Source organism: Brassica napus, unplaced genomic scaffold, assembly GCF_020379485.1.
Source record: "Brassica napus cultivar Da-Ae unplaced genomic scaffold, Da-Ae ScsIHWf_2838;HRSCAF=3618, whole genome shotgun sequence".
NCBI lineage: Eukaryota > Viridiplantae > Streptophyta > Magnoliopsida > Brassicales > Brassicaceae > Brassica > Brassica napus.
The window spans coordinates 26,081-48,635 of NW_026016100.1; the positions used below are offsets into that span (position 1 = coordinate 26,081).

General features: G+C 34.3%; 4 protein-coding genes, 1 long non-coding RNA gene and 1 pseudogene across 5 annotated transcripts; 3 read left to right on the plus strand and 3 right to left on the minus strand.

Annotated features, from left to right (window-relative positions):
- Positions 1–3,628: 3,628 nt before the first annotated feature.
- On the minus strand, positions 3,629–4,329 carry LOC125602410. Its single transcript, XR_007334832.1, has 2 exons — positions 4,150–4,329; positions 3,629–4,010 (listed from the first exon to the last, which is right to left on the minus strand). It is a non-coding gene; the product is annotated as an uncharacterized LOC125602410 (long non-coding RNA).
- Positions 4,330–6,055: 1,726 nt separating this feature from the next.
- LOC125602402 (transcription repressor OFP5-like) lies at positions 6,056–7,182 on the plus strand. Its single transcript, XM_048774079.1, has one exon. The coding sequence runs from the start codon at positions 6,149–6,151 to the stop codon at positions 7,118–7,120; it is 972 nt and encodes a 323-aa protein (XP_048630036.1). The 5' UTR covers positions 6,056–6,148; the 3' UTR covers positions 7,121–7,182.
- A 716-nt stretch (positions 7,183–7,898) lies between these two features.
- LOC125602409 lies at positions 7,899–11,001 on the plus strand (annotated as a pseudogene).
- A 255-nt stretch (positions 11,002–11,256) lies between these two features.
- Positions 11,257–13,005, minus strand: LOC125602408. The gene is made up of 2 exons (XM_048774085.1): positions 12,057–13,005; positions 11,257–11,977 (listed from the first exon to the last, which is right to left on the minus strand). The coding sequence occupies exons 1-2, from the start codon at positions 12,571–12,573 to the stop codon at positions 11,460–11,462; spliced, it is 1,035 nt and encodes a 344-aa protein (XP_048630042.1). The 5' UTR covers positions 12,574–13,005; the 3' UTR covers positions 11,257–11,459.
- A 1,758-nt stretch (positions 13,006–14,763) lies between these two features.
- LOC125602406 (heat stress transcription factor A-4a-like) lies at positions 14,764–16,927 on the minus strand. The gene is made up of 2 exons (XM_048774083.1): positions 16,016–16,927; positions 14,764–15,931 (listed from the first exon to the last, which is right to left on the minus strand). Exons 1-2 carry the CDS (start codon positions 16,238–16,240, stop codon positions 14,975–14,977), a joined length of 1,182 nt encoding a protein of 393 aa, XP_048630040.1. The 5' UTR covers positions 16,241–16,927; the 3' UTR covers positions 14,764–14,974.
- A 2,188-nt stretch (positions 16,928–19,115) lies between these two features.
- Positions 19,116–21,806, plus strand: LOC125602407 (BES1/BZR1 homolog protein 3-like). The gene is made up of 2 exons (XM_048774084.1): positions 19,116–19,694; positions 20,889–21,806. The coding sequence occupies exons 1-2, from the start codon at positions 19,479–19,481 to the stop codon at positions 21,501–21,503; spliced, it is 831 nt and encodes a 276-aa protein (XP_048630041.1). The 5' UTR covers positions 19,116–19,478; the 3' UTR covers positions 21,504–21,806.
- Positions 21,807–22,555: the final 749 nt, after the last annotated feature.

Below are 22,555 nucleotides of genomic sequence, written 5' to 3' on the forward strand. Positions count from 1 at the left end.
TAGTCAAATATATTAAGTATTTACTACTAACATTATTAGATAAAATGTAAGGATATATTATAGACTACTGTAACTAATTTCTAGCATTTTAACCAAAACAAAAAAAAATTACCAAACATAAAGAACTAAATCATAAACTAAAATAAATTTATTTATTTTTGTATCTAAAATATTTCAACGGAACAAAAAAAGGTGTACCTTAATACTCATAGGATTTATATACATAAAAATGTGATAAAAATATTTAAAATACATTTGTAACACTGAATGTTTTTCAGTATCCAGAATTTTCCAAAAAAAAAATCTATACCTTTAAGATGCTATATGTTCCTTTGCTATCTGAACTAAATCTGATGGTCAAATAATTGGTTAACTTACCAAAACAGATGGTTTAGTTTTAGTTTTTAAATTTGAATAAAAAAGTTGTGGATTTAAAAAAATATTTTACATTATATTTACTATTTATCTAGAAAATTAATAAACACATTTTATTAGGTTCATATATTCAAATAAATAATATTACAATATTTTTCTATCAAAACCGCACTATTTGTTTTATTAAAACCGTATTACTTTTTTTATCGAAACCGCACATGTCTCACAAACCGCATGAACCATACCGTACTTTAATTTCGCCCAGCTTATATTACCAAATCCACGGTAACCATTCAGACCATTTATATATATATAAGGCGCATAGAATTATTATATTTTGAAGTAGAAAAAAAGAACAGTATGAAAGAGTTTAACATAGAGTTTATATATAGTTTTAATTAGCAGTAGCAGTGACAAACTATGTTCGTCAGTTTCTTCTTGCAAAAGCCACCTCTCTTAGAGGCACAACCTTGGCGACACCACTTGTTGCAATTTCTATCAACACATACTCCAAATACGGAGTGATCGTTGCAACACAATGAAGCTGCTCCTTTGTTGGGAGAAAAAATCGAACCATCACTCACCAGTTCTGTAGCTTCAACATCTGCAACACAAACACATGTTCAAGATTTGTTTTGACTTTTGAGGAATAGCAATAACAAACAAATATATAAATAAATAAAATTTTATAACGATTTAGATCTAATGAGACTAACCTGCAAGTAAAAAGGAGAGAGCAAGGAAAGCAAAGAAAACATATCTTGACTGAATCATTTCTAAAACTCTCTTTTTTGTTTAACACTGTAACTAGAGTTTATGAGAAGTGTACGTTGAAATAATGCTTCTTTGTTTTATATATACCGAAAGATTTCACTTCCTTTGGTGAAAAACGTCAGCATTAAACTGTACGTTGACCGCATATATTCAGCATTTAATAGTATCAAAATTCCCTATCGTCGTCAAGATATTAAACGCATGTTTTTTTTTTTGAAAAAAATATTAAACGTATGTTGCAATTTGCAAACCAGCGATAAACATTTTGGGAAAAAAACTACTGTTTTCAATAAAAGGTATGAGTTCTAAAATATTAATATTTTGATTTGTTTCGTATCATAGGTTGTTTGTAGAATATACACTTCTAAAATATCACAATGGTTGATATCATATCATATGTTGTTTGTCGAATATACAATTCTAAAATATTAATATTTGTGATTTGTTTCGGTTTTACGGATATTGCATATTGCATATTAGTATTTGTTTTGCTTTGTAGAGTTATGGATATCTGAATTTTCTATTCAAATCGAAAATAATAACAAATCAAATCGACATTTACAGATATTTTATCCAGTCCTACGTACATGTGCACATTGACGTCAACACGTATATACCTAAATATTCACTACAAGTTAGGATTCAAATTTTATTGAAAACTGGAATATTTTTTTATTGTTTTTTAGCTAATTTGCTCAAAACCCATAAAAACTATGAAATTAGGTAAATGCCAATAACAGTATAAGTTAGGTTTCATTATAGATAAGATAGTTGTGAAATGACGACTTCAGCCCTTCACCGTAGACTGTTCGACTTTCAACTCAATTCCTATTATACGATATTAGCTGACATATAGATTTTGTAAAATATCAAAAAGATTTGAAAAGATACGTGAAAGATTTTATTAGATATCTGGAAAGATAGAGAGAGAATGTAAAAAAAAGAGCCTTTTTTTATTTCTTCTCCGCCATCTTTTCTTTTCCTACAAAGATTTTGTCCAAGATGGTGAAGGAATACTTTGCGACTGAGATAGACATGGCAATGACGAGTTGTCACAACGATCTCGTAACTTCCTAGCGTGAATCGAGGATTAAGTCTTTCAAAGGATGGGTCTTTGAAGATGGAGTTGGAGCAAATTTTTGACACAAAAGAAGCAAAGACATGCGCAGACGTCAAAGCTGCCACGTATGTTTATCAGCGGGAGGTGGTACATCGGAGGGTTCAGAATATTCACTGTTTTAAACTTCATGGGAAGATTTGTCTTCTTTCCTCCATTAATTATATTAAGCTACCAATGATGTTTTCCATCTTGTTGTTGCAGATTTATTGTTCCTTCACCGATTCTTCATTTATCCATTATGAATTTTTTTTTATTACATACTTAATCTTTTAGTTTCTAGTACTTATTCAATGATTTGAATTGTTTGTTTTAATGGTTGTTACAATTCGAGATCTGTTTGGATTATGTATTGTGAAAATATTTACAGGAGTGGCTATAGCAAAGAGTAGACGGCTAATTTTATATTTAAATTGATAACACGTTATTTACTTGTTTTTATAAAGATGGATGGCTACGGTGGAAGACTAATTTTATACTACTTACGCAGTGGACGGCTAATTTAATATTTATATAAGAACACATTGCTGTAGCCGGATATTTACTTGTAGTTTTAAACTATTAATGATATCATATACAAAGATGGGTAGTCTAAATGATGGTGTGTAACCGGCTAAATTTTTACGTATCTTTTCAAACATATTATTAGCTTCAATAAAAAAACACAAATGCTTGAAAATGTAGGTATCCGGATAAAACTTTCATAGCTCAGCTAAAAATAATGTTAGATATCACTAAAACAGGTTAGACGTTTAACAACAAATCTCAAGGATCAATTCCAAATAGATAAAAAAATATGAATAATGAACATACTAACAAGAATTGATATCATAAGATTAAGAAGTCAAGATCATAGCTGTGACATATTGAATGAACATGTTAATAATGCTTATGTATATGTATTCGTTGGAAATGTCAGATCGTTTAATATAATATATACACGGTTAGAAAATGAGTTAACTTAGTGTAAAAACTGATTTGTTGGTTACATCAAATTATTTGACGGTTAATATAATATTTACATGGTTAACAAACAAGTTATTTGGGATAAAACATGTTTGAATTCTGTATATCACATTCTTAGGCACCATAAGAATCAAGATCATAGCTATATCATATGAAATATGAAATGAACATACAAATAATGTTTAGGCATGTTTGTTCATTGGTGCATATTAAATTGTTGGACAGCTAATATAATACTTACATTTTTAGAAAATGGGTTACTTGAGATAAAATATTAAGTATCTTGACTAATAAATTATATAACTGTCTATTATTTTTGGTTTATGACGATGCATCAAAAATTATTGTAGCCGTCTAACACAACTTACGTTACAATTTACTTATTTATAACCCGTGTAAATAAAATGATTTCCGTCTATGTATAGGTTCTTTCAACTGTCTTTAACATCTACGTAAAATAATATCTGGTTAAAGTTTGTATTGTCTCGACAATAATGTAAATGTCTATCCAGCAAGAATAACATCTAACAGCTTCTTCCACCACAAGCACTTTAATCATAACCACCATCAAAACCCAACATCCTCCGCAATATAATCGCGAGACTGTTATTTGCGACAAAATCATCTTCTCCAAAACGAGACAGCTTGAACCAAATCGTACCAGAGAGATTGTTCCCAGCCAAAGAAAGACGATCTAACCGGCTTAATACAGAAGGAACCAAACCTCAGACCTTGTCGTCACTAAAACAAGAGCGTTCTTGAACTTAAACTCAACGATCTGTGGCAGGGTCGAGCCAGAGTATTTATTACCAGGAAGTCACAAGCAGATTTGAGAAGGAGTCGTACCGGAAAGATCTTTTCCTAAGAATTTAGTGATTTTAAACTACAAAAGAGCTTGAGAGACTCAGGAATCTAACCGGCGAGTTGCATAGATGGGAGCTGAAGAGAGGAAATGTGATTCTGTTGCACGTTCTAGCATGAAAAACCAGTGTGCTAGCTTGCAAAATCAATGAATTTGATGAGTGAGATGGAAACAAAGTTTCTTTGGAGAGAAAGAAAATTACAGAACAGAGAGTTTATTTGGAGAGATGAAAGAGAAAAATATGAACCTATTTTGAAATTCAAAAAGTATAATAACACTTAAATGGTATTGTAATATCGTGGACAATCTTGCACGCAGAGAATAAAATATTACAAAATCTCCTCGTAAGATTTTGCCTAACACAATAGTATTTTACTTGGCAGTGTGAGTAGGGGTAGCAGAGTCCAAAAACATCACACTCATTCGGGGAACAGTTCAATTTGGCAGATAATTAAATACGTCAAACTTCTTTGGTGTAGCTCCTAATTTCTCTTATTTTTTTCATCATCGACCAAATTGTAATGAAATGAGTTGTATTAATAATTTTTTTTTCTTTTTTTTCAATTATTATCTAGATTTGATTTGATTTTTCATGCATTTAAAAATTATATCATGACTGTCTAAAATTCATATAACATGTAACTAAACAAATAATAATTGTTTTTGGCTACCATTGAAATAACTAAAAACTTCAAGTATTTTAATCGAATAAACAAAATAAATATTAATTTAGAATGATAATTAAACAATTATATTTTACAACATTTATTCTTCTTTATCAATATAACAACATAGGGTTCGTCTCGCTATCAACAAGTTTGAAATAGTCGTGAAATAATAACGTCTTGTCCCTTTAATAATATGGTAGGTCTCCAAAAGACATAAAAAATAATCTGAAATTAAAGTTTGATATCTCATACACAATTTTGTTATTTTTGTAGTGAGAAAGATAATATTTATGAACCAAAAATGTTATTAGCTTAACTAGAATAATACAATAGGCAAAGTTTAAATCACAAAATCAAATGACGTTCAAAAGAAAACTAATATTAAATATTATAATTTTTAAGTCTACATGATTTAGTAAAAAGTATATTTTTTAAAGGTATGAAATGGGGTATTTTCTAATATCCCTTTTCAGATGGGAAAGTAGAAGAGCCTGAAATAAGCAAATTTGATAATGCTTCAATGTCAAGTCTTTACAATATAAGAGAAACAAAAAACTTATTTAAATAATAATAAAAACCTTTAAATATCCCCATTTTGACGGGTATATTACAATAGAAGAAACAAAAAATAAAAGTCAACAAAATTAAATTAAAATCATGGACAAGTTGGTGTGGATGACACAAACCATACCTCAAGGTAGGTGATATATCCTTATGGAGAGATTTTAGCTGTTCTTCAAAATCAGGACCACACATCAACTTCACTAAATCTTTAACTTCCAGATAACTCTAAATTTTATAACTTTACCATCTTCATGATTATAATATCTCTTAGTCTAGGACCAGGAGAGAGCAGGACCAGTACCAATCATATTGTTATATCGGTCGGGCTGATTTTATACCGGTTTTGCTAAATGACTAGAGATGTAATCATGTGAATGTAACAATTGTTTAGCCAAATGAATCCATGAGCTAAGAGCTCCATCTTAAGACAGCGAGTACAAACTAAAAGATAGGATGATTCTTGTGGTTCTTGGGTTTGTCACGTTACTCAGAAAGAAGAGAAAGAGAGAGGGAGCCCAAGTCTTTGACATCAATGAAGTTTGGTTTTTTTGATAGATAAAAACTGGTCCCCTACATTGGTATTAGTTCCATAACATACCCAGAGATTACAAAACCAATACTTAGGCTAAAAGTGGTCACATGATTCTTCAGGCGACTTTGGTTCTCTTTTTTTTCCAAACTGCAACTCGCATTTACCCGTTAAGACAACATCTTTTTCATCTCCCTATTAAACACATAGGCCTAACCATATAACAACATTAACCTCTAGATACATCCCTTTATATTTTTCTCATTTGTTTTCAGATTCTTATATCATTTGGGATGATGAAATGGGGAAAAAAGAAACCTGTTTCTTCTTCTTCTTCTCCAGGGTTGTCTCGTGCTCATCATGTTTCTTGGTTTTCAAAGCTGACTGGTTCTTCTGACTTAAAACTTGCAAAAGAGAAGAAGAAGCAAGATGATGATGAAGCTAGCCAGAAGATGTCTTCAAAATCTTCCTTGGGTTCTACTAAACGTCGAAATGATACTCATGAGAGTAGCAAAAGGTTTCAAAGAGTATCAGCAGAAAAGGAGAACGCTACAACAAGATCAGCAAATATGGAGTCAAATGAGAAGTTTGAAGAGATTATGAGCAGTGTGAGGAAGAAAGTAAGAGATTTCCAAAGAGAGACAATGGATGGAGACAAAGAAACTGTGATCATGACGCCAAGAATTCAGGTGAACAGAGATAGGCAGCAGAGATGTGAGAGACGTGATCAAAAACTTCTCGAACAAAAGCCAAAGAGACCAGAACAGAACCCAGAGGTTAAAGTGAAGAAACCAGCGAGAAGGACAGGTACAAGTAACAGTAGAGAGACTCTTGTGGCTCACCAGTGGCAGCATCTCAAGGAAACAAAACTAAGAGAAGTGAAGCTGAAGGCTGACAAACAGAGGAAATCTATGTACCTAAGAAGGGAGCTAGGGACAAAAGAAAACAGCAAGGTTAGAGTCTTTTCACCAAGATCATCTGAAAAATGCAGAGTCAAAGCTATTGAAGACTTGAAGAAGGCTAAACAGAGAGCAAAGGAGCAGGAGATGGAGAATGAAAGCTTTGCAGTAGTGAAATGCTCGAGCGATCCTCAGAAGGACTTTAGAGATTCAATGATTGAGATGATCATGGAGAATGGTATCAATCGCCCTGAAGAACTCAAAGAGCTTCTGGTTTGTTATCTAAGACTTAATAGTGATGAGTATCATGATATGATCATAAATGTTTTTCAGCAGGTGCATAATGATTTATTGATGTTGGTGTAGAATAGTAATATAAAGATCTATGGATGATTAATTATTCTGATTTGTTAAATGTTTTACACTTTCTACTATGCAACTGTGCTAATTTCATACTTCTTGGTTATAACGTAAACTGATAGCAAGTCGTTTAGTGGTTTATTAGTCCTTCACCAGCTAAGAACTCATGAACAGCACCGTCGACTTCAGTCATGCTACATCCAGGCTTCTTGCTTACTCTTTGTGCTCTCACCTCCATAACAGTATCCCATCTTCCACTAGAGGCATACAAGTTTGACATCTGAACATGACCTGAAGTCTCCCCTGGATTCAGCTCCAGAAGAAACAGAGGGACTATATAAAATCGCGATGCCTTAAATGACATGTTCCTTTACTTAGAGTAATTTTATTGCAAAGGTTCTTAACATTGAGTATCTCACAAAGATTAAAACAGACAATTATATTTCAACGAATGAGGTTTTAAATGGTGAGATACTCACTCAAAAGCATCTCAAAATATATAGTGCTAAGAATATTTGCAATGGAAGTGTTCTCATGCTCAGGACCAATAAAACGCAAAAGAAAAATACCGGTTTTAAGCATAAAAATTATGAGCTTGTTCAATCACCGACACAGATTTGCATGCCAACATCAGGTTTGTGCATAGAGGTTGCTGTTTTACTCTTATTCAGTTTTGGTTTAGCAATTTTTTAATCATACGAAACTCAAACTCCCAAAAATTGAAAAAAAAAATTATATCAATTTATATAATTACATCATTAACAATTATTATTAATTTGTATTTCCTTTTTATTTACAAGAAATTTGACAATTGTATAGAAAACACTTTTCCGTTTTTAATCTGTTGACTTACTAATTCTTCTTAGGGCTTCTTTTAAACGTGTATATATACGCATATTCGTTGAAAAGTATCAGATATAAATACAATAAGCTTTGGTTAGAATACCTAACGCTGGTTTCACAACTTTGTAAGGAACTAATCAGACATCACAAGTTGACATGGACGAAGGAGAGATTCCAGAGAACGCCAACGAGCGTAAGCAATATCAAATCCAATCTTTCAGTGTCTTTTTTTGCTTGAGATACTCATGGGTTCTTTATTCTATATATGTTTTAACCTAATAATTGCTTTATTGTTCTTTGTTATGCATGGTGATAATAGATTGCCCAGGTCCCCTAGCCGAAACTGCTGGAAAGTCAGAGTCTTGCGCAGGTTGCCCTAATCAACAAGCATGTGCCACTGGCACTGCTCCTACGGGACCTGATCCAGGTTCAAGTCTACCTTGTGCAATTAGAACACTTATTCTGTTAGATACCAAAGTGATATTAAGCGATATCTGAAAGAATGGCTACCGTGAAAGCACAAGGTACTGGTTCTTTCTTGCAAAGGAGGGGTTGGTAAGAGCACATTCTCAGCTCAGCTCTCGTTTGCCCTAGCAGGAATGGACCATCAAGTAGGCCTGATAGACTTAGATATATGCGGGCCAAGCATGCCGAAAATGTTAGGACGCGAAGGGCACCTGCTTCACTACAGCAACTACGGATGGAGCCCGGTTTATGTCGGTGTCCTGTCCATATCATTCACGCACTCCGAGTCTGATGATGAGCCTGCCATCTGGAGAGGTCCACGCAAGAGCGCTCAAATCAAAGAGTTTTTGAAAGAAGTTGACTGGGGAGATCATATTGATTCCCTTGTGGTTGATACCCCACCAGGCACCTCAGACGAACACATCACCATCGTATCATCGTTACAACTCCCCAGGAAGTCGCCATGGCCGACGTTAGAAAGGGAGTGAACTTTTGCAAGAGAATTGGGGTCAATGTGCTAGGTGTAGTGGAGAACATGAGTGGTTTAATTCAACCGTTGAGTGATGTCAAGTTCATGAAGCTGACGACGACAGAGACCGGCTCTTCCGTTGACGTGACGCAAGACATGATCTCTTGTATACGAGAGAATGCACCAGAGCTTCTCGATGGTGTCTTTGCATGGAGCCAAGTGTTTGACAGCAGCGGAGGAGGTGCTGAGAGAATGTGTGAGGAGATGGGAGTGCCGTTTCTAGGGAAAGTTCCTTTGGATCCACAGCTTGGCAGAGCAGCTGAGCGAGGTAAGTCATGCTTTGAGGCTAACAAGTGTTCTGTCAGCGCGCCTGCGCTTAAGAGCATCATAGAGAAAGTTGTTGCTTCCATAAAGATGAAGGAAGACCTGAGTGGAGGAGATAACAAAGAGATCCCATAAATCGATGTGACAGCATTGTTTTTTCTATATAAGTGAGAGCAGCCTTTTTTTGTGTTTATAAGGTGTTTTATGTAAGTTTTTAGGCATTACTTTCACATGTCGAACAAGATTTTTGAACCACAACGTCTGAGATAAAACAAACAGATGAAAGACAGAAATAACTGAAACAAGAATTAGATTTAACCGAAATCGAATCTAAATAGGTATGTACTGAAGAAAATCTAACTAGTGAAGTACATCATCTCAACATGAACCGACACACATGTTAGGTAATTCTTTGTAAAACTTGATCCTAGATAGGTGGTTTATATATATATCGAAAATAAATTGGACAACAACTCAACAAGATGTGTATCATGCGAACTAAGATTGTGAAACCCGTTATGTGAAACACCTAGAAAGTACTCAGACTTATCTCGATAATTTTTGCGTGCTTCACAGATTTCACAATTTTGGTTTGATATCCAAATTTATCTCCAATAGTTTACATTTGCATCCGTAATGCATGTGTACAGGCTTGTATCTTCTTTAATCGCATATTGTTAGCCGCAAGCCTGCAACCATCAATCACTTTGCATTACATGTTATTTCAGTATGAAAATAGTTATCAGTCTCTTTTTTATATTGTAATTTCAGTCTGTTTTTTTTAATAAAGAAAGCATGCAAGGTTTGGTTTCTTGATTATTCAGTACGAAATTCAGGCCTAACAATACTACACTCATATGCATGGCCATTACCCAACACAAGCCAGCCCTGCAGCAGTTTGTAACAAACCCTGCAAAGTATTGTAATTTTACCTGTCTAACAACACCTTACCTATGAAATTTAACGACCACTTAACAACGATTGTTTATGAGGACTTTACAACGAAAGAAAAACTCTACAAATGTATGACGATGCTTCTGTAATGTCAAAAGATTAACTAAGAATTTTGATTCGTTGTTAATTGGTTGTAATACCCAGCTAATGACAAATGTAGCTGTCGTATATGCATGTTTGTTATATGCATGTTTTCTTGTAGTATATAGCGAAAGGTAAAAGATTAATTCTAAAATATAATTAAATTGCACATTTAATCATACTCGTACTAAACAGAAATGTTTAAGGGCAATTCTCTCGAATATCATTTTTTTAAGTTTTTGTCACAAAAATAGATTTCAATAAAGAAAATGACCAAATAACCTCTTTTTATTTTGAATTTTTAAAATTTGATATCATATCCCAAAACACCACCCTTAACTCTAAACACTAAGAGTATGACTGGTGACCAAAGGAACAAGGAGAAATACTATGTTCTTTAATATTCCTTAAACTTTTTACCATTCATGAGGAATATGTTTTACTTTTCATTCATCTTCATTCCTTTGTTTGTAGAGAATTATTGAATAAATCAATTCCTCATTAATTTTGATAAGGAGCCATCATTCCTCATCATTCCTAAAATTTTATTTCTACTCATTCATTTCTTATTGTTCATATGATGGTTATCAGCCACACCCTAAGTCTAGATTAGTTAACTTTAGCGTAAAAATACATTTTTACCCTTTAATAAAATTTATTTTGGTCATTTTCTTTATTGAATGCTATTTTTGTGATAAAAACTTAAAAATGGCTATCATGAGAAATTTCTGAAACAATATATCGAAAAAGACACCATTCAGTTTAATTTAAATTTAAACAAGCAGAAGGAAACGATAGATAAATACTTCAAAGGGAAAATAGACTAGAAAAAAAAGGATAAGAGCGAGCGAGTATTTGGAAATGTATTTATATTACTCATCTGTTTTCCTCATACGTTTGGTCTTGGGAGGATATCCTACCTACAAGTCTACAACATGTAATATGAAATGAAACATTTGAGTATTTGGACATGTATTTACATTTTCCTCTGTTGAGAATCTTTTATTTCATTAAGAAAAGAAACTTGCCTCATCATGGTCCTTGGATATTCTTTTTTTTTTTTGAAACACACTTATATTAAAAGCTCCACCAAAGTAGGTGGAGCCATCAAAGCTATATTGCCTTTGCCGGTGAGAAAATGATTAAATATGCGAAAGCATTCTGTGCTCCTGTTTGACAACGAGTAGAAAGAGTTAAACAGGTTGTTGCTCAAATGGTTAGACAATCTATTGATAGAGAGGGAGAGGGGAGAGGATGCGCGTACTTCCTGTGTATGATCTTTACTTGAGAAATGCTTATTGAAACCATCGAGGCTTTTGCAATCACAGTAGCACAATGTGCAACAAAACATTCCGGTAGATGCTGCAACCCTTTCACTTTCACTTTCACTTTCACTGCACTTGTGAAGAATGTTTCTTTTTGTCTCTGAAACTGTGGAGGAAAAAAAAAGAAGCTCAGCGTAATTAATTTGGTGGTAATGTAGTAGTGGAAGATGAGAGAACAAACACCTGCAAGTAAGCTATCCCAGACCAGGATAGGCTTTTCAAAAGGCCTAACTGAATAAGCCAAAAAACAGTTGTAGTTACTCTCTTGTAGTTTCCTGCAAAGAAGTGATGAATGGGACTTGGGCGAAGCTAGTTCATCCGATATGATCATAACTGTAGCCGGAGCAGGATTATCTTCTATCCATTCCTCACAATCTGTAATCATGCGACTGTGTAAGTCCCCTGTTTCAACAAAAAGAAATAATTTCAGTTGAAAGTTAATTAAACACTAATTATATAACAGCAGGGAAATGGGACTAACAGGGAAAGAGGGTATGAGCAAAAACGACACCAGTGGAAGAGAGCGCAAGAAGGTGGTGATCAGGGGTTTGTTTTTGGTCGGCAAAGGCAGTGATGGAGACAGGACCAGTGTAGCCTAGTTCCTTTAACGCCCTTTCAATACTTGGGCGGACACGACAAGCATCATATCCCTCAGGAATAGGGCAGTCATTCATGTCCCACAACACATGTATTTTAGCGGTGGCGTGTTCAGGCGTGGCCGGGTAGTTCCTTGCCCACGTCTTCGTTACACATGAGAGAACAAACAAGAAACAAGCACCTGAAAGTAAGCTTTCCCAGAGCCACTCCGCAGAAGTGAGAAGGACAGACATTTCAAAAGGCCTAACTGAATAAACCAAAAAACAGTTGTAGTTACTCTTTTGTAGTTTCCGGCAAATAAGTGATAAACGGTACTTGCTGGAAGCCAGTTCATCCGATATGATCATAATTGAAGCCGGAGCAGGATTATCAACTTTCCATGCCCTAAAATCTGTAGTCATGCGACTGTATTCGACCCCTGCTTCAACAAAAGGGAATAATTTCAGTGGGGATATAGTTGAAAATTATACAAAAGGGAAACGTGACTAACAGGGAAGGGTATGTGCAAAAGACTCCGGTGGAAGAGAGCGCAAGAAGGTGGTGATCAGGGGTTTGTTTTTTGGCTGGCATAGGCAGTGATAGAGACAGGACCCGAGTAGCCTAGTTCCTTCAACGCCCTTTCTATACTTGGACGGACCCGACGAGCATCATACCCCTCCGGAATCGGACAGTCCTTCATGTCCCACCACACCTCTATTTTAGCTGTTTTCGCCGCAGCGTTCCCCGACATCCTCTCTAACAAATCTCACACGCAAGTCCTCCCTACGTAGTACTAGGGCTTCTTTTTATATACACCAAACTAATGCGCCTAATAAAACATAGTATTGGTGGGGGCTTGCTTACCAAATACGGATTTTTTATCTCTCATTTATATCAGGGAAAATAGCAGTGTTCTTGGAACCGGACCGGCTAGCGAACAAAATTTTTTTTGGGTCATGGGTCATTGTGGTTCGACCGAATCTGAACCTGGTTCGACCGAATCTGAACCTGGTTCGATCGGGTTTACTTAGATTAAATTAAAGTTAATGATATTTTATAAATAATACGTATATTTTTTTAAAAAATAGATCATATCAAATAAAATGTTTAAATAGTCATAATATGTAGAAAAACTTAAAAATAACAATTAAAATCTAAAATCAATATGAAAATCACATTTAAATTTTATTCGCAAATCTTATCACTCTACATCTTCATCACCTTTTAAAAAAATTATATACACATTAGGTAAAAGTTATATTTTGAAATACAAATTTCAGAAAAGAAAAATGTTTCAATTATTTAAAATCTTCAAAACAAGTGATCATGAAATAAAAAATTTTAAAAAGTGAGAAGTAGACAAAAACAATATCTTGACGTGAATATTAAACTTTGTGAATCTTGTAATTTATGAGTTGTAAAGAAGACAAAAGAAAAATACGAGATACGATACTTTATTAATCTTTGATAAATCTTATTTTTACTTTAAAAAACAAGAAAAATTAATTGTTTCATTAACAAAATGTTGGCTTATATACGAACCGGAGTTTGGTCGGTTCATTGGGTCGATGGTTCTCGGGTTTTTGGCGGTTCGATAGGAATTTTTAACTGGTTCGATTTTAGTTGGGTTTTAGCATTAACCCAACCCGAATTATTTTTGGTTCATGGTTCAACCCGGTTTGACCGCCGGATCGGGTTTAAAAACACCGGAAAATAGGAAATATAGAATAAAAATTCAATATTATTGTCCTAATATGATGATACCATTGTCTCATTTGTATAACTAGGGTTGGTCCTTCCGATTCGTGTATTTCGTCTAATATTTACTTTTACTTGAAAGAGTTTGGTTAGAAATCATTACTTTTGTGATTACTCTGTTTTATTTTTATCATTCATTCAGTTTCAAATTAACTAAATTTCAAAATTCGATTATTGAGATTAATTAATGGAGTTATGTTACGTTTTGTTTTGGTAGTGTAGATTTTTTTAATTTATTTGTCTTATTTTAGGTCATCTGTTTCTATTCTGTTTCTCTATGTTTTTGTTATGTTGTTTTGTATTGCATCTTTTGTTCGGATATTTTCATAGTTGTATTAATTTATGCTTGAAGATTTTTGTGGAATTCATAACATCATCTTTCTAAAAAAAAATTTACGTTTATTTTGATTACAAAAACTTTAATATCTTGTTTTTATTATGAAAACAATATCTTCATTTTGTTCTTCTGTTTATTGGTTATATTTGTTATATCTTGTTATATTCTGTTTTTACAGTTAATTTTAAAATGTTCTCTATCAAAATGAAATATATTCGACTATAATTTGGATTATTAATATTTATATACTGAAATTATTTTAAATAGAAAATATTTCATAGCCAAATAAAATAAATTCAAGACTTGCAACATTTGGAAAACATTCAGATTGTAAAACCAAGATTGCAAAACTTGGCATGTCAAGCTCTTGGAAAACACTCAGTTTTATCTTTGATATTTATATTTTTCAAGTGTTTGACGGATTTACAATTTTGGTTTGAATGCAACAAAATGTGCATGTCCATTGCGCAACACATTCCATGCCTTGTAACATTTTGCTTTACATCTTTTTCTGCAATATGTTTTAGGTTAAATTTCTATGGTCCTCCTGCAAGATTAATGTTATAGAGTAGTCTCCTGACATGAACTCACAGGACATACATGTGATGATGAAAGACAGACCCAAATGCTTATAACCGAAAACAAAGAAACCAACCTATAGCACAAGAAACTAAAAAAAAAAAAAAACAGTCTAAAGTAGAGAGATCCTTGACATATCAACATCTCTATCAAGAAGTCAGATGTCCAAGCTGCTCTGTAATTGTATTTACATTCCTCGAGTTCCACCAGCATTTCTCACTCCGATCTTCAGCTTTCTCTGACTGAACTTCCCGTTGCTCGGTTGAGCCAGGGTTCTCTGTCAAAAGCTGTTGCCAGAAGACATCATTTGCTCCAACTGCTGGAGGAGAAGGATCAGGAGGAACAACGTTCTGTTCTTTTGAAACATCAGGCTCAGAGTTCATGTCGATGGTCCTTGGAGAAGGAGGAGATTTAAGACGTATATCGATACTTAGCTGAATGCAAGAAAGAGGAGGGCTTTCAGGACAAGTAGATGATTCATCCACATCAAGTGTCATCATGTTTCTCGTTGATTGTTGTGCCATACTCTCGCAAGAATCCGACACAAGATTCTCCCAAATCGCTATCGATGACTCCAACCGTTCCACCTGACACTCCGTTGCATCGTGTGAAGAAGTGCTCGTGGAACCTTCCTCTCTCACAGCACCACATGTCTGGTGGTTCTCCTCCAACATCGTCTCTAATCCAACTCTAGGGAACCTTCTTTTCCTCTCGTTTGCTTCGGGCAGACACGGAGATAGATTCAGAGCAAGCTCTGGCTTCTCAAGTACCTGAGAGACAGACGAAACCATTGTCCTCTGACGCTTCTCCATGTGATGTAACTGATCTTTGAGTTTCTTAACTTGCTGCTCAAACAACTCTCGTTCCTCCTCGTGTTTATGCAACTCTTGAACCAACACTTGTTTCTCTGTAGTCAGTCTCTCGATCTGACTGTTCATTCTCTGCCGCTCCGGATCGGTCAAAGGGTTTTGCTGAGATTGGAGATTAGGTAGAGAGTGGCTGTGAACAGGTTTGCGTCTACGAATGTTCTTCATAAGATGAGGTTGGCCTCTCACGAAATCGTCATTAGCAAACTCCCATTGCTCTGGATCAGCTTTTCTAAAACCCTTTTGAAAAAAAAACAAAACATTCAACTAAAAATAAAGATGATTGTATATCAATCAAGAAACAGAGCATAACTAAACACTTACGTAAGTGTTAAGCTGTCGGATAAAGCTTGAGAAGTTGTTGTGCTTGAAGAATTTTGGAAGGAGGTCTCTGGAGAACTCTGGAGGATTCCAGACGATGAAACTCTTGTTGCTCTGACTCCACGATACGATTGAATCCGATGAGGAATCGTCGACCATCTCGTACGTTTTGGTGAGGAAAGGTGGGAGTGAGGTTGATGATGAACCTCCATGGCTACTCTCATCCATCTCTAAACACACTTCCAAATCTCGTCGCTGTGGATACTACACGAAGATCAGAACTTTCGATTCAGCAACTACAGAAACAGAGTGGTCCCTCCAAAAAAAAACAGAGTAATCCCTCTGTTTTGCAATGAAGCTAATCGAACTGAAGCTTCTCAGAAACTCAAACCCTCTAAAATTAAACGAATCTTGATCTCTTTTTGTATTAAATCTCACCTAATCAGATCAAAGAAGAGGAAAAAAAAGACAATTTTGATTCTTCTCGAAACCTCTCTGTTTCTCGAACCCTTGTTGGTGGGTATTTAATCAGACAGGGAGTTTAGAAACAGAAGTAAGTTGTCTTGTTATTGCATCTCTCTCTCTCTCTCCGGCATTATTGATGCGGAAAAATCAAAGATATATCAGAAGACTCAAGTGGATGGAGGTAGAGAAGACCGAAGAAAAGTAAACGAGTAGATTGACCCGGTGGTTTGATATAACCCTGACAAGGAAGAATCGTCAAAGCTTTTTTGATCGATAAACGCGTAAACAGTCTCTCCAACAAAACTAACGCTTACGTGAAATGATTCCAAAAAGGTTTGATGAAGTGCGTACGAATCCGACCACAACACCCAAGTTTGCAAAGATTGGGTTTGGTGGAATTTTTATTTTTATTTTATTAACAAATTTTTTTTTATGAAAGTGCCCCATGAGACTATGTGAGAGCTGTTTTAGATGGGGTACTATTTAATTATTATAAAAATGTTAAAGTTAGTCAACGAAATGTTATTCATGCAGATCTTGTTTGTGTGTGTTACAAGCATTTATGACCGTAGGAAATTTCGTTGTTATCTTTTGGTATTAAGCATGTGCATCGCTGGAACCCTACTTGGGGTTTCAGATTTTTTTTTTTTTTTTTTTATTTTTTTAAAAAAAAAACAATCAATCGCGAACCGCCGCATATCAGTAGAATCTGCGAAAATCACAAAAATCTCAAAAAATTCGATTTTTACCTCATTGTTTTTCTTACCGGTATTTCTCTTTTTTTGCGAAGTCCATACCTGAAAATTCCTCTAAGATCGTGCGATGCACATGGTCTTGTAACTTTAGAAAGTATTTTGATATTTTTTTTGACGGCACAAAATCGAAAAGTCTTGTTTGAATATTCAAATGTGATAGCATTTGGTAACCATTGTTTGAATATTCAGCTTCCAAGGCATTTCTTGCTAATTGTCTTGGTAACCGAAAACCATTACATATAATCTTAACCGTAACCCTATTTAGTTATAAGTTCTACTCCAGTTATAAACTTTCTTCTCTGGCTTTCTATTATATAAGTGCGTACGTGCCTAGTTCACTGACCCGTATGTCTTGATGTCTTTGCTATATCCCAAAAAAAAATATCTACATTCGTGGTTTCAGTTGTGGAAACACCGTAGTCTATTGATTAAAGTTTAAAGGTTTTTACATCCAGGTATGGAGTTCGAATTTTAAGTTGTGCAATTTCTTGCAAACTGCGTATTATTGGAAGTCCAAATTTTAATTCTCAGAAGAAAGACTTATAAAAGATCTTCAACATGTTGCAAGTAAATCCGGCCAAATTTGAATTTTCATAGGACGGCCCAGGTGATTCAGTTAGACATAGATCCTTATAAGTCACGTAGTTTTGTCGGTTATCGAACCGTCTATGTAATATTTCTCATAATTGTAATATCATAATAAATCAGTGTTAAAAAAAAAAGACAAACGATACTGATCCCCAAAAAGACAATAAGAAAATTATACATTCAGTAAACTGATAAAGCTCAGTACTTTTTTGTGTGCAAAGCTCAGTACTTTTTTTGTGTGCAAAGCTCAGTACTTATAAAATCACATATTTATCTATATATAATCTACTATGTGTATTGATAGTCGACATGAAAGAGCAATCACATAACTAAAAAGGTTGAAGCATGCAACTATCTTGTGTTCATTTTTTCATATTATAACTTATACAGAAAATTATGATATGAAAAACGTATACAGGAAATTGCCAAAATAAACTTATACATGAAATTAATAAAACTGTGTTGATAAGGATAAAATACTTTTCAACTTTGGGGTTGGAGCTGGGTGCAGTGTCTCATTCACATATATTATTAACTCGTGTATACACACATACATGTCTTACAACTTTTTACATTTTACATAACGTATGTATAGTTGATAATTTATAAAACATGTAACACGTATATGTTAATATAGCAATAACTAATGGAGTAAGTCTTAGTTCTTACCACCAGACGTAGTAGATTAGTGGGTTATACGTATTGGTTATTTATTTTTTATTTTTTTGAAAAAGGGCTTTTTTATATGTATTGGTGTTGTTGGGTTCCTAGTTCAAAATCTGGTAAATTGAGTGTTTTGTACTGTCTTTAGTACTATAGAAGCTAACTCTATGCCTGAAAAAGATTAAAACTTAAGGTTCAAACTTCTCTTCGTTTTTAAAAAATTGTTAACATATAATAAAGTAACTAATGGAAAAATAGCAAACGAGTTATGACTCGTGAGCAATGACAAGTCGATAGGAAGCAGATCGGGAGCATCACGTGACCCACACGATTTAACGGTCATGATTGAACATAAAACCCATTTATGGTCCCCCTACAAAACGAAAGGTAACCTGTCATATTCCTCAAGATGCCGTAATCTCTGCCACGTATCTTGGATTCACAAAGTAGTTGAGCTAAAATCTAGATTAGTAACATAATAATGTTACATATTCGTAGTGCCTCTTTAGACATGGATAGGCCATAGTTGATAACTGCCGTCACTGGATAATAAAAACGTCAAAAACGATATATCAGTTAGATTTGTTTCAAAAATAGACATAATAATGTTATAAAAGCAACATCATATTGATATTCTTGCCCATTTTATTTCTTAATTTTGAAGCATGGAACTGTTCAACCAAAAAAAAAAAAAAAATTCTTCTTTGTATACAAACCGGCGTCGTTTAAGGTCAACCATATAATAATTTCCATTCTCACTTTATTTAAAAAGCCTGAGCACGTGTAAACAACACCTAAGGGGGGTTATACTTGTAAATTAAAATACACATTTATGGTAATTTCGACTTTTTCTCCACCCCTGGTAAGTGCTTGTTCATTTATTACTCACAACAAGAAGAAAAAAGCGCCAAAGTTAGTTTTCTTATCCGGCGAGTTTTCTCTCTCTCTATCTCTCTCTATCAGCTAACAATCACAAGAAGAAGAAGTAAAGGTCGATGACTTCGGGGACTAGAACGCCGACGTGGAAAGAGAGAGAGAACAACAAACGGCGAGAGCGGCGGAGACGTGCGATTGCGGCAAAGATATTCGCGGGGCTTAGGATACATGGGACCTTCAAGCTACCTAAACACTGCGATAACAACGAAGTTCTTAAAGCTTTATGCAACGAAGCTGGTTGGACCGTCGAAGACGACGGAACTACTTACCGGAAGGTAATCCAACAAAACTCTTATCCTCTCATCTTTCAGTGAAACTATGAATAGATCTGAGCTTTCGATTTGACAGAAAAAATGTTTTCTGTATTATAAAAATCGGACGGCTGTGAATTAATATTGGCCGGTTTAGTTGTGAATGCAAACGTCAGATCAAAACCGTTCTGGTGAACTGAAACAAAAGCATGAATGTTGTTGTAAGTAAGATTCGCTGATGCTTAAACACACTCTGTTCACATTCAGATCAGAATATTAAATTGTAATGACTAGTTTACCCTAAGCTAGTTACAATGTCTAACAAGACTTTGTCTAGGGTGTTATCGTCATTTGGACCATCTACTCGTTTTTTTCAAGCAGTAGCTTTTTCTTTTGGGGTTATCTGTGAAATAACCAAAAAAAAACTAAAGTTAGTTTTTAAGAGAAAGAGTAGAAAGAGATGGGAAAAAAAAAGTGGAGAGAGAATGAGATTTTAGTCATTTTGTGAATTTTGGTTTTTTTCTTAGCTACTAGATGCAATTTCCCTTTTCTTTTTTTGGCTATAAATTTTCATTTTGTGTTTTTGTTTGGTCCCCTTTTGCTTCAATTAAAAACTTTAGTACAACGATCGAGGAAGACTTTTTGCCCTTTTCAGCTGGCGATGAAATTTCTGTTTTTCTTTCTTTTTTGCTTACGTTCACGCTTACATTTAGTTACATTTTGACATTAAAAATAAGTTAATTAACCTTCCAAGAAACTATCCATTTTCACATAATAACGGACCTCGCACGAGTGTTTATTTGTTGTTTGTTAAATACTTAAAACTAAATAAATGTCGTAATTCTTGTTGAATAAGTCAATGGGTGAGACTGGGAAAATGATTTCTCTTTTGCCAACATCTAATGATGATGTTTGGGTTTTGCTTGTATGGGGGAAGAATAAAATGAAATGATTCATTGTTTGACTATAAAACGCCAAAAAAATCATTATTCTTTTCTTTCTTAGTTGCATTTGGATTTTCAACTTATCAATGATGGTGTCATCTTGTTCGTGCTCACCAGCTTGTGCACTAGTAAAGATTGTTCTTAAACAAACAAAATCATTGTTCTTTACTTTCTTTCTTTATTTCTTGGTACATAAGGAGTTTCAATTATCAATCATTATGTCATTTTTGTTCGTTTCTAACCAGCTTTTGCATCTTTGTAAACTCTTTTGTAGGGATGCAAACCAACGGATCGAATGGAACTCATGAATGGTTCCACTTCAGCGAGTCCATGCTCATCGTACCAACCTAGCCCTCGTGACTCCTACAATCCAAGCCCTTCATCTTCCTCATTCCCTAGTCCTACAAACCCATTTGGTGATGCTAACTCACTTATCCCTTGGCTCAAAAACCTCTCTTCAAACTCACCTTCCAAGCTTCCTTTCTTCAATGGAAACTCTATAAGCGCTCCCGTGACTCCACCATTGGCTCGAAGCCCTACTTATGATCAAGTTACAATCCCTGACTCTGGATGGCTCTCTGGAATGCAAACCCCACAGAGCGGACCATCTTCTCCTACTTTCAGCTTGGTTTCGAGAAACCCATTTTTCGACAAAGAGGCTTTTAAAATGGGAGATAGTAGTTCACCAATGTGGACTCCTGGACAAAGTGGAAACTGCTCTCCAGCTATTCCTGCTGGTGTTGATCAAAATTCTGATGTACCAATGGCTGATGGAATGGCGGCAGAGTTTGCGTTTGGAATGGTGAAGCCTTGGGAAGGAGAAAGGATACATGGAGAATGCGTTTCAGATGATTTAGAACTTACACTTGGAAACTCAAGAACCAGATGATGGTTTCAAAGAAGTATCAACGGCGTTTGCTACATATCAACCTTCTTATCAAATTAATTCATCTCTTACTTTCCTTTCCATCTTTTGTCTGTTTTCTTTTTAATTCAGTGTGATGATAAAAGGTAAGAAAAAGAAACATTTCGAACTCTTTTTTCTTGTGGTCTTTTGACTGAAGTTGTAGTTAAATTTTATTTCATCTCTCCATGTTTTTTTAATTATTTGTAGAAAGTCGATTTGAGATTGGTAATGTTGTTATTATAGTGGAAAATTCATATAAAATATTGAAGCCAAATTGGACTTTTATAACCATTTTGAACGCGGGTTACGTTGAAATCTTTGTACTTTTGCATGTAAAAGATACCAGAAAACTTAGATTACGTTGAAAGGACCAAAGATATGTCCAGGAAGTCGTATGTTAAATTGTTAAGTAACGTAACCCAGTGGAAAAGTCAAGGAAAAGTGATGACCACATGTGCCTGATATTTTTATTTAACGGGATAATATGATTTTGGAATAAGTACATTAACTTCAACTTAACTGCATTTCTAATCCCCTATATATGTTAACCGAGGAACATTTGAAAAGATGTAACCACAATTTTGTAATAATTAAAAAGATCACTAGTTTATATGTCAATCAATTAGGTAGTTAATTAGTCTTATGTATCAGCTTCACATTGAAATTGAAAAACATGTTGGTCCAATTCGATTTTTATATTTCACTAGAAACATTTAATACCAACTATATGATATCATATGATATTAAATAAAGCAAGGTGGTTATTTATTATATATTATTTCCTTAAATAAAACTTACGGAATTACCTAATGTGATTATGATATATATAGTAATTACTGATTTTAAAAAATGAAGATTTGCTAATAAACTGTATGATTTCTATCATTTTTGTTTAATTCTTTACTATTAAAATAAATTACACAATTACATTAATCATATATTAAAAATTTAGATTTTTTTGTATATGTTTGTATTTTTAATTTTTCAAAACGAGTATAAATTACTAAAACTGTTAAAAGGCTCACATAAACTTT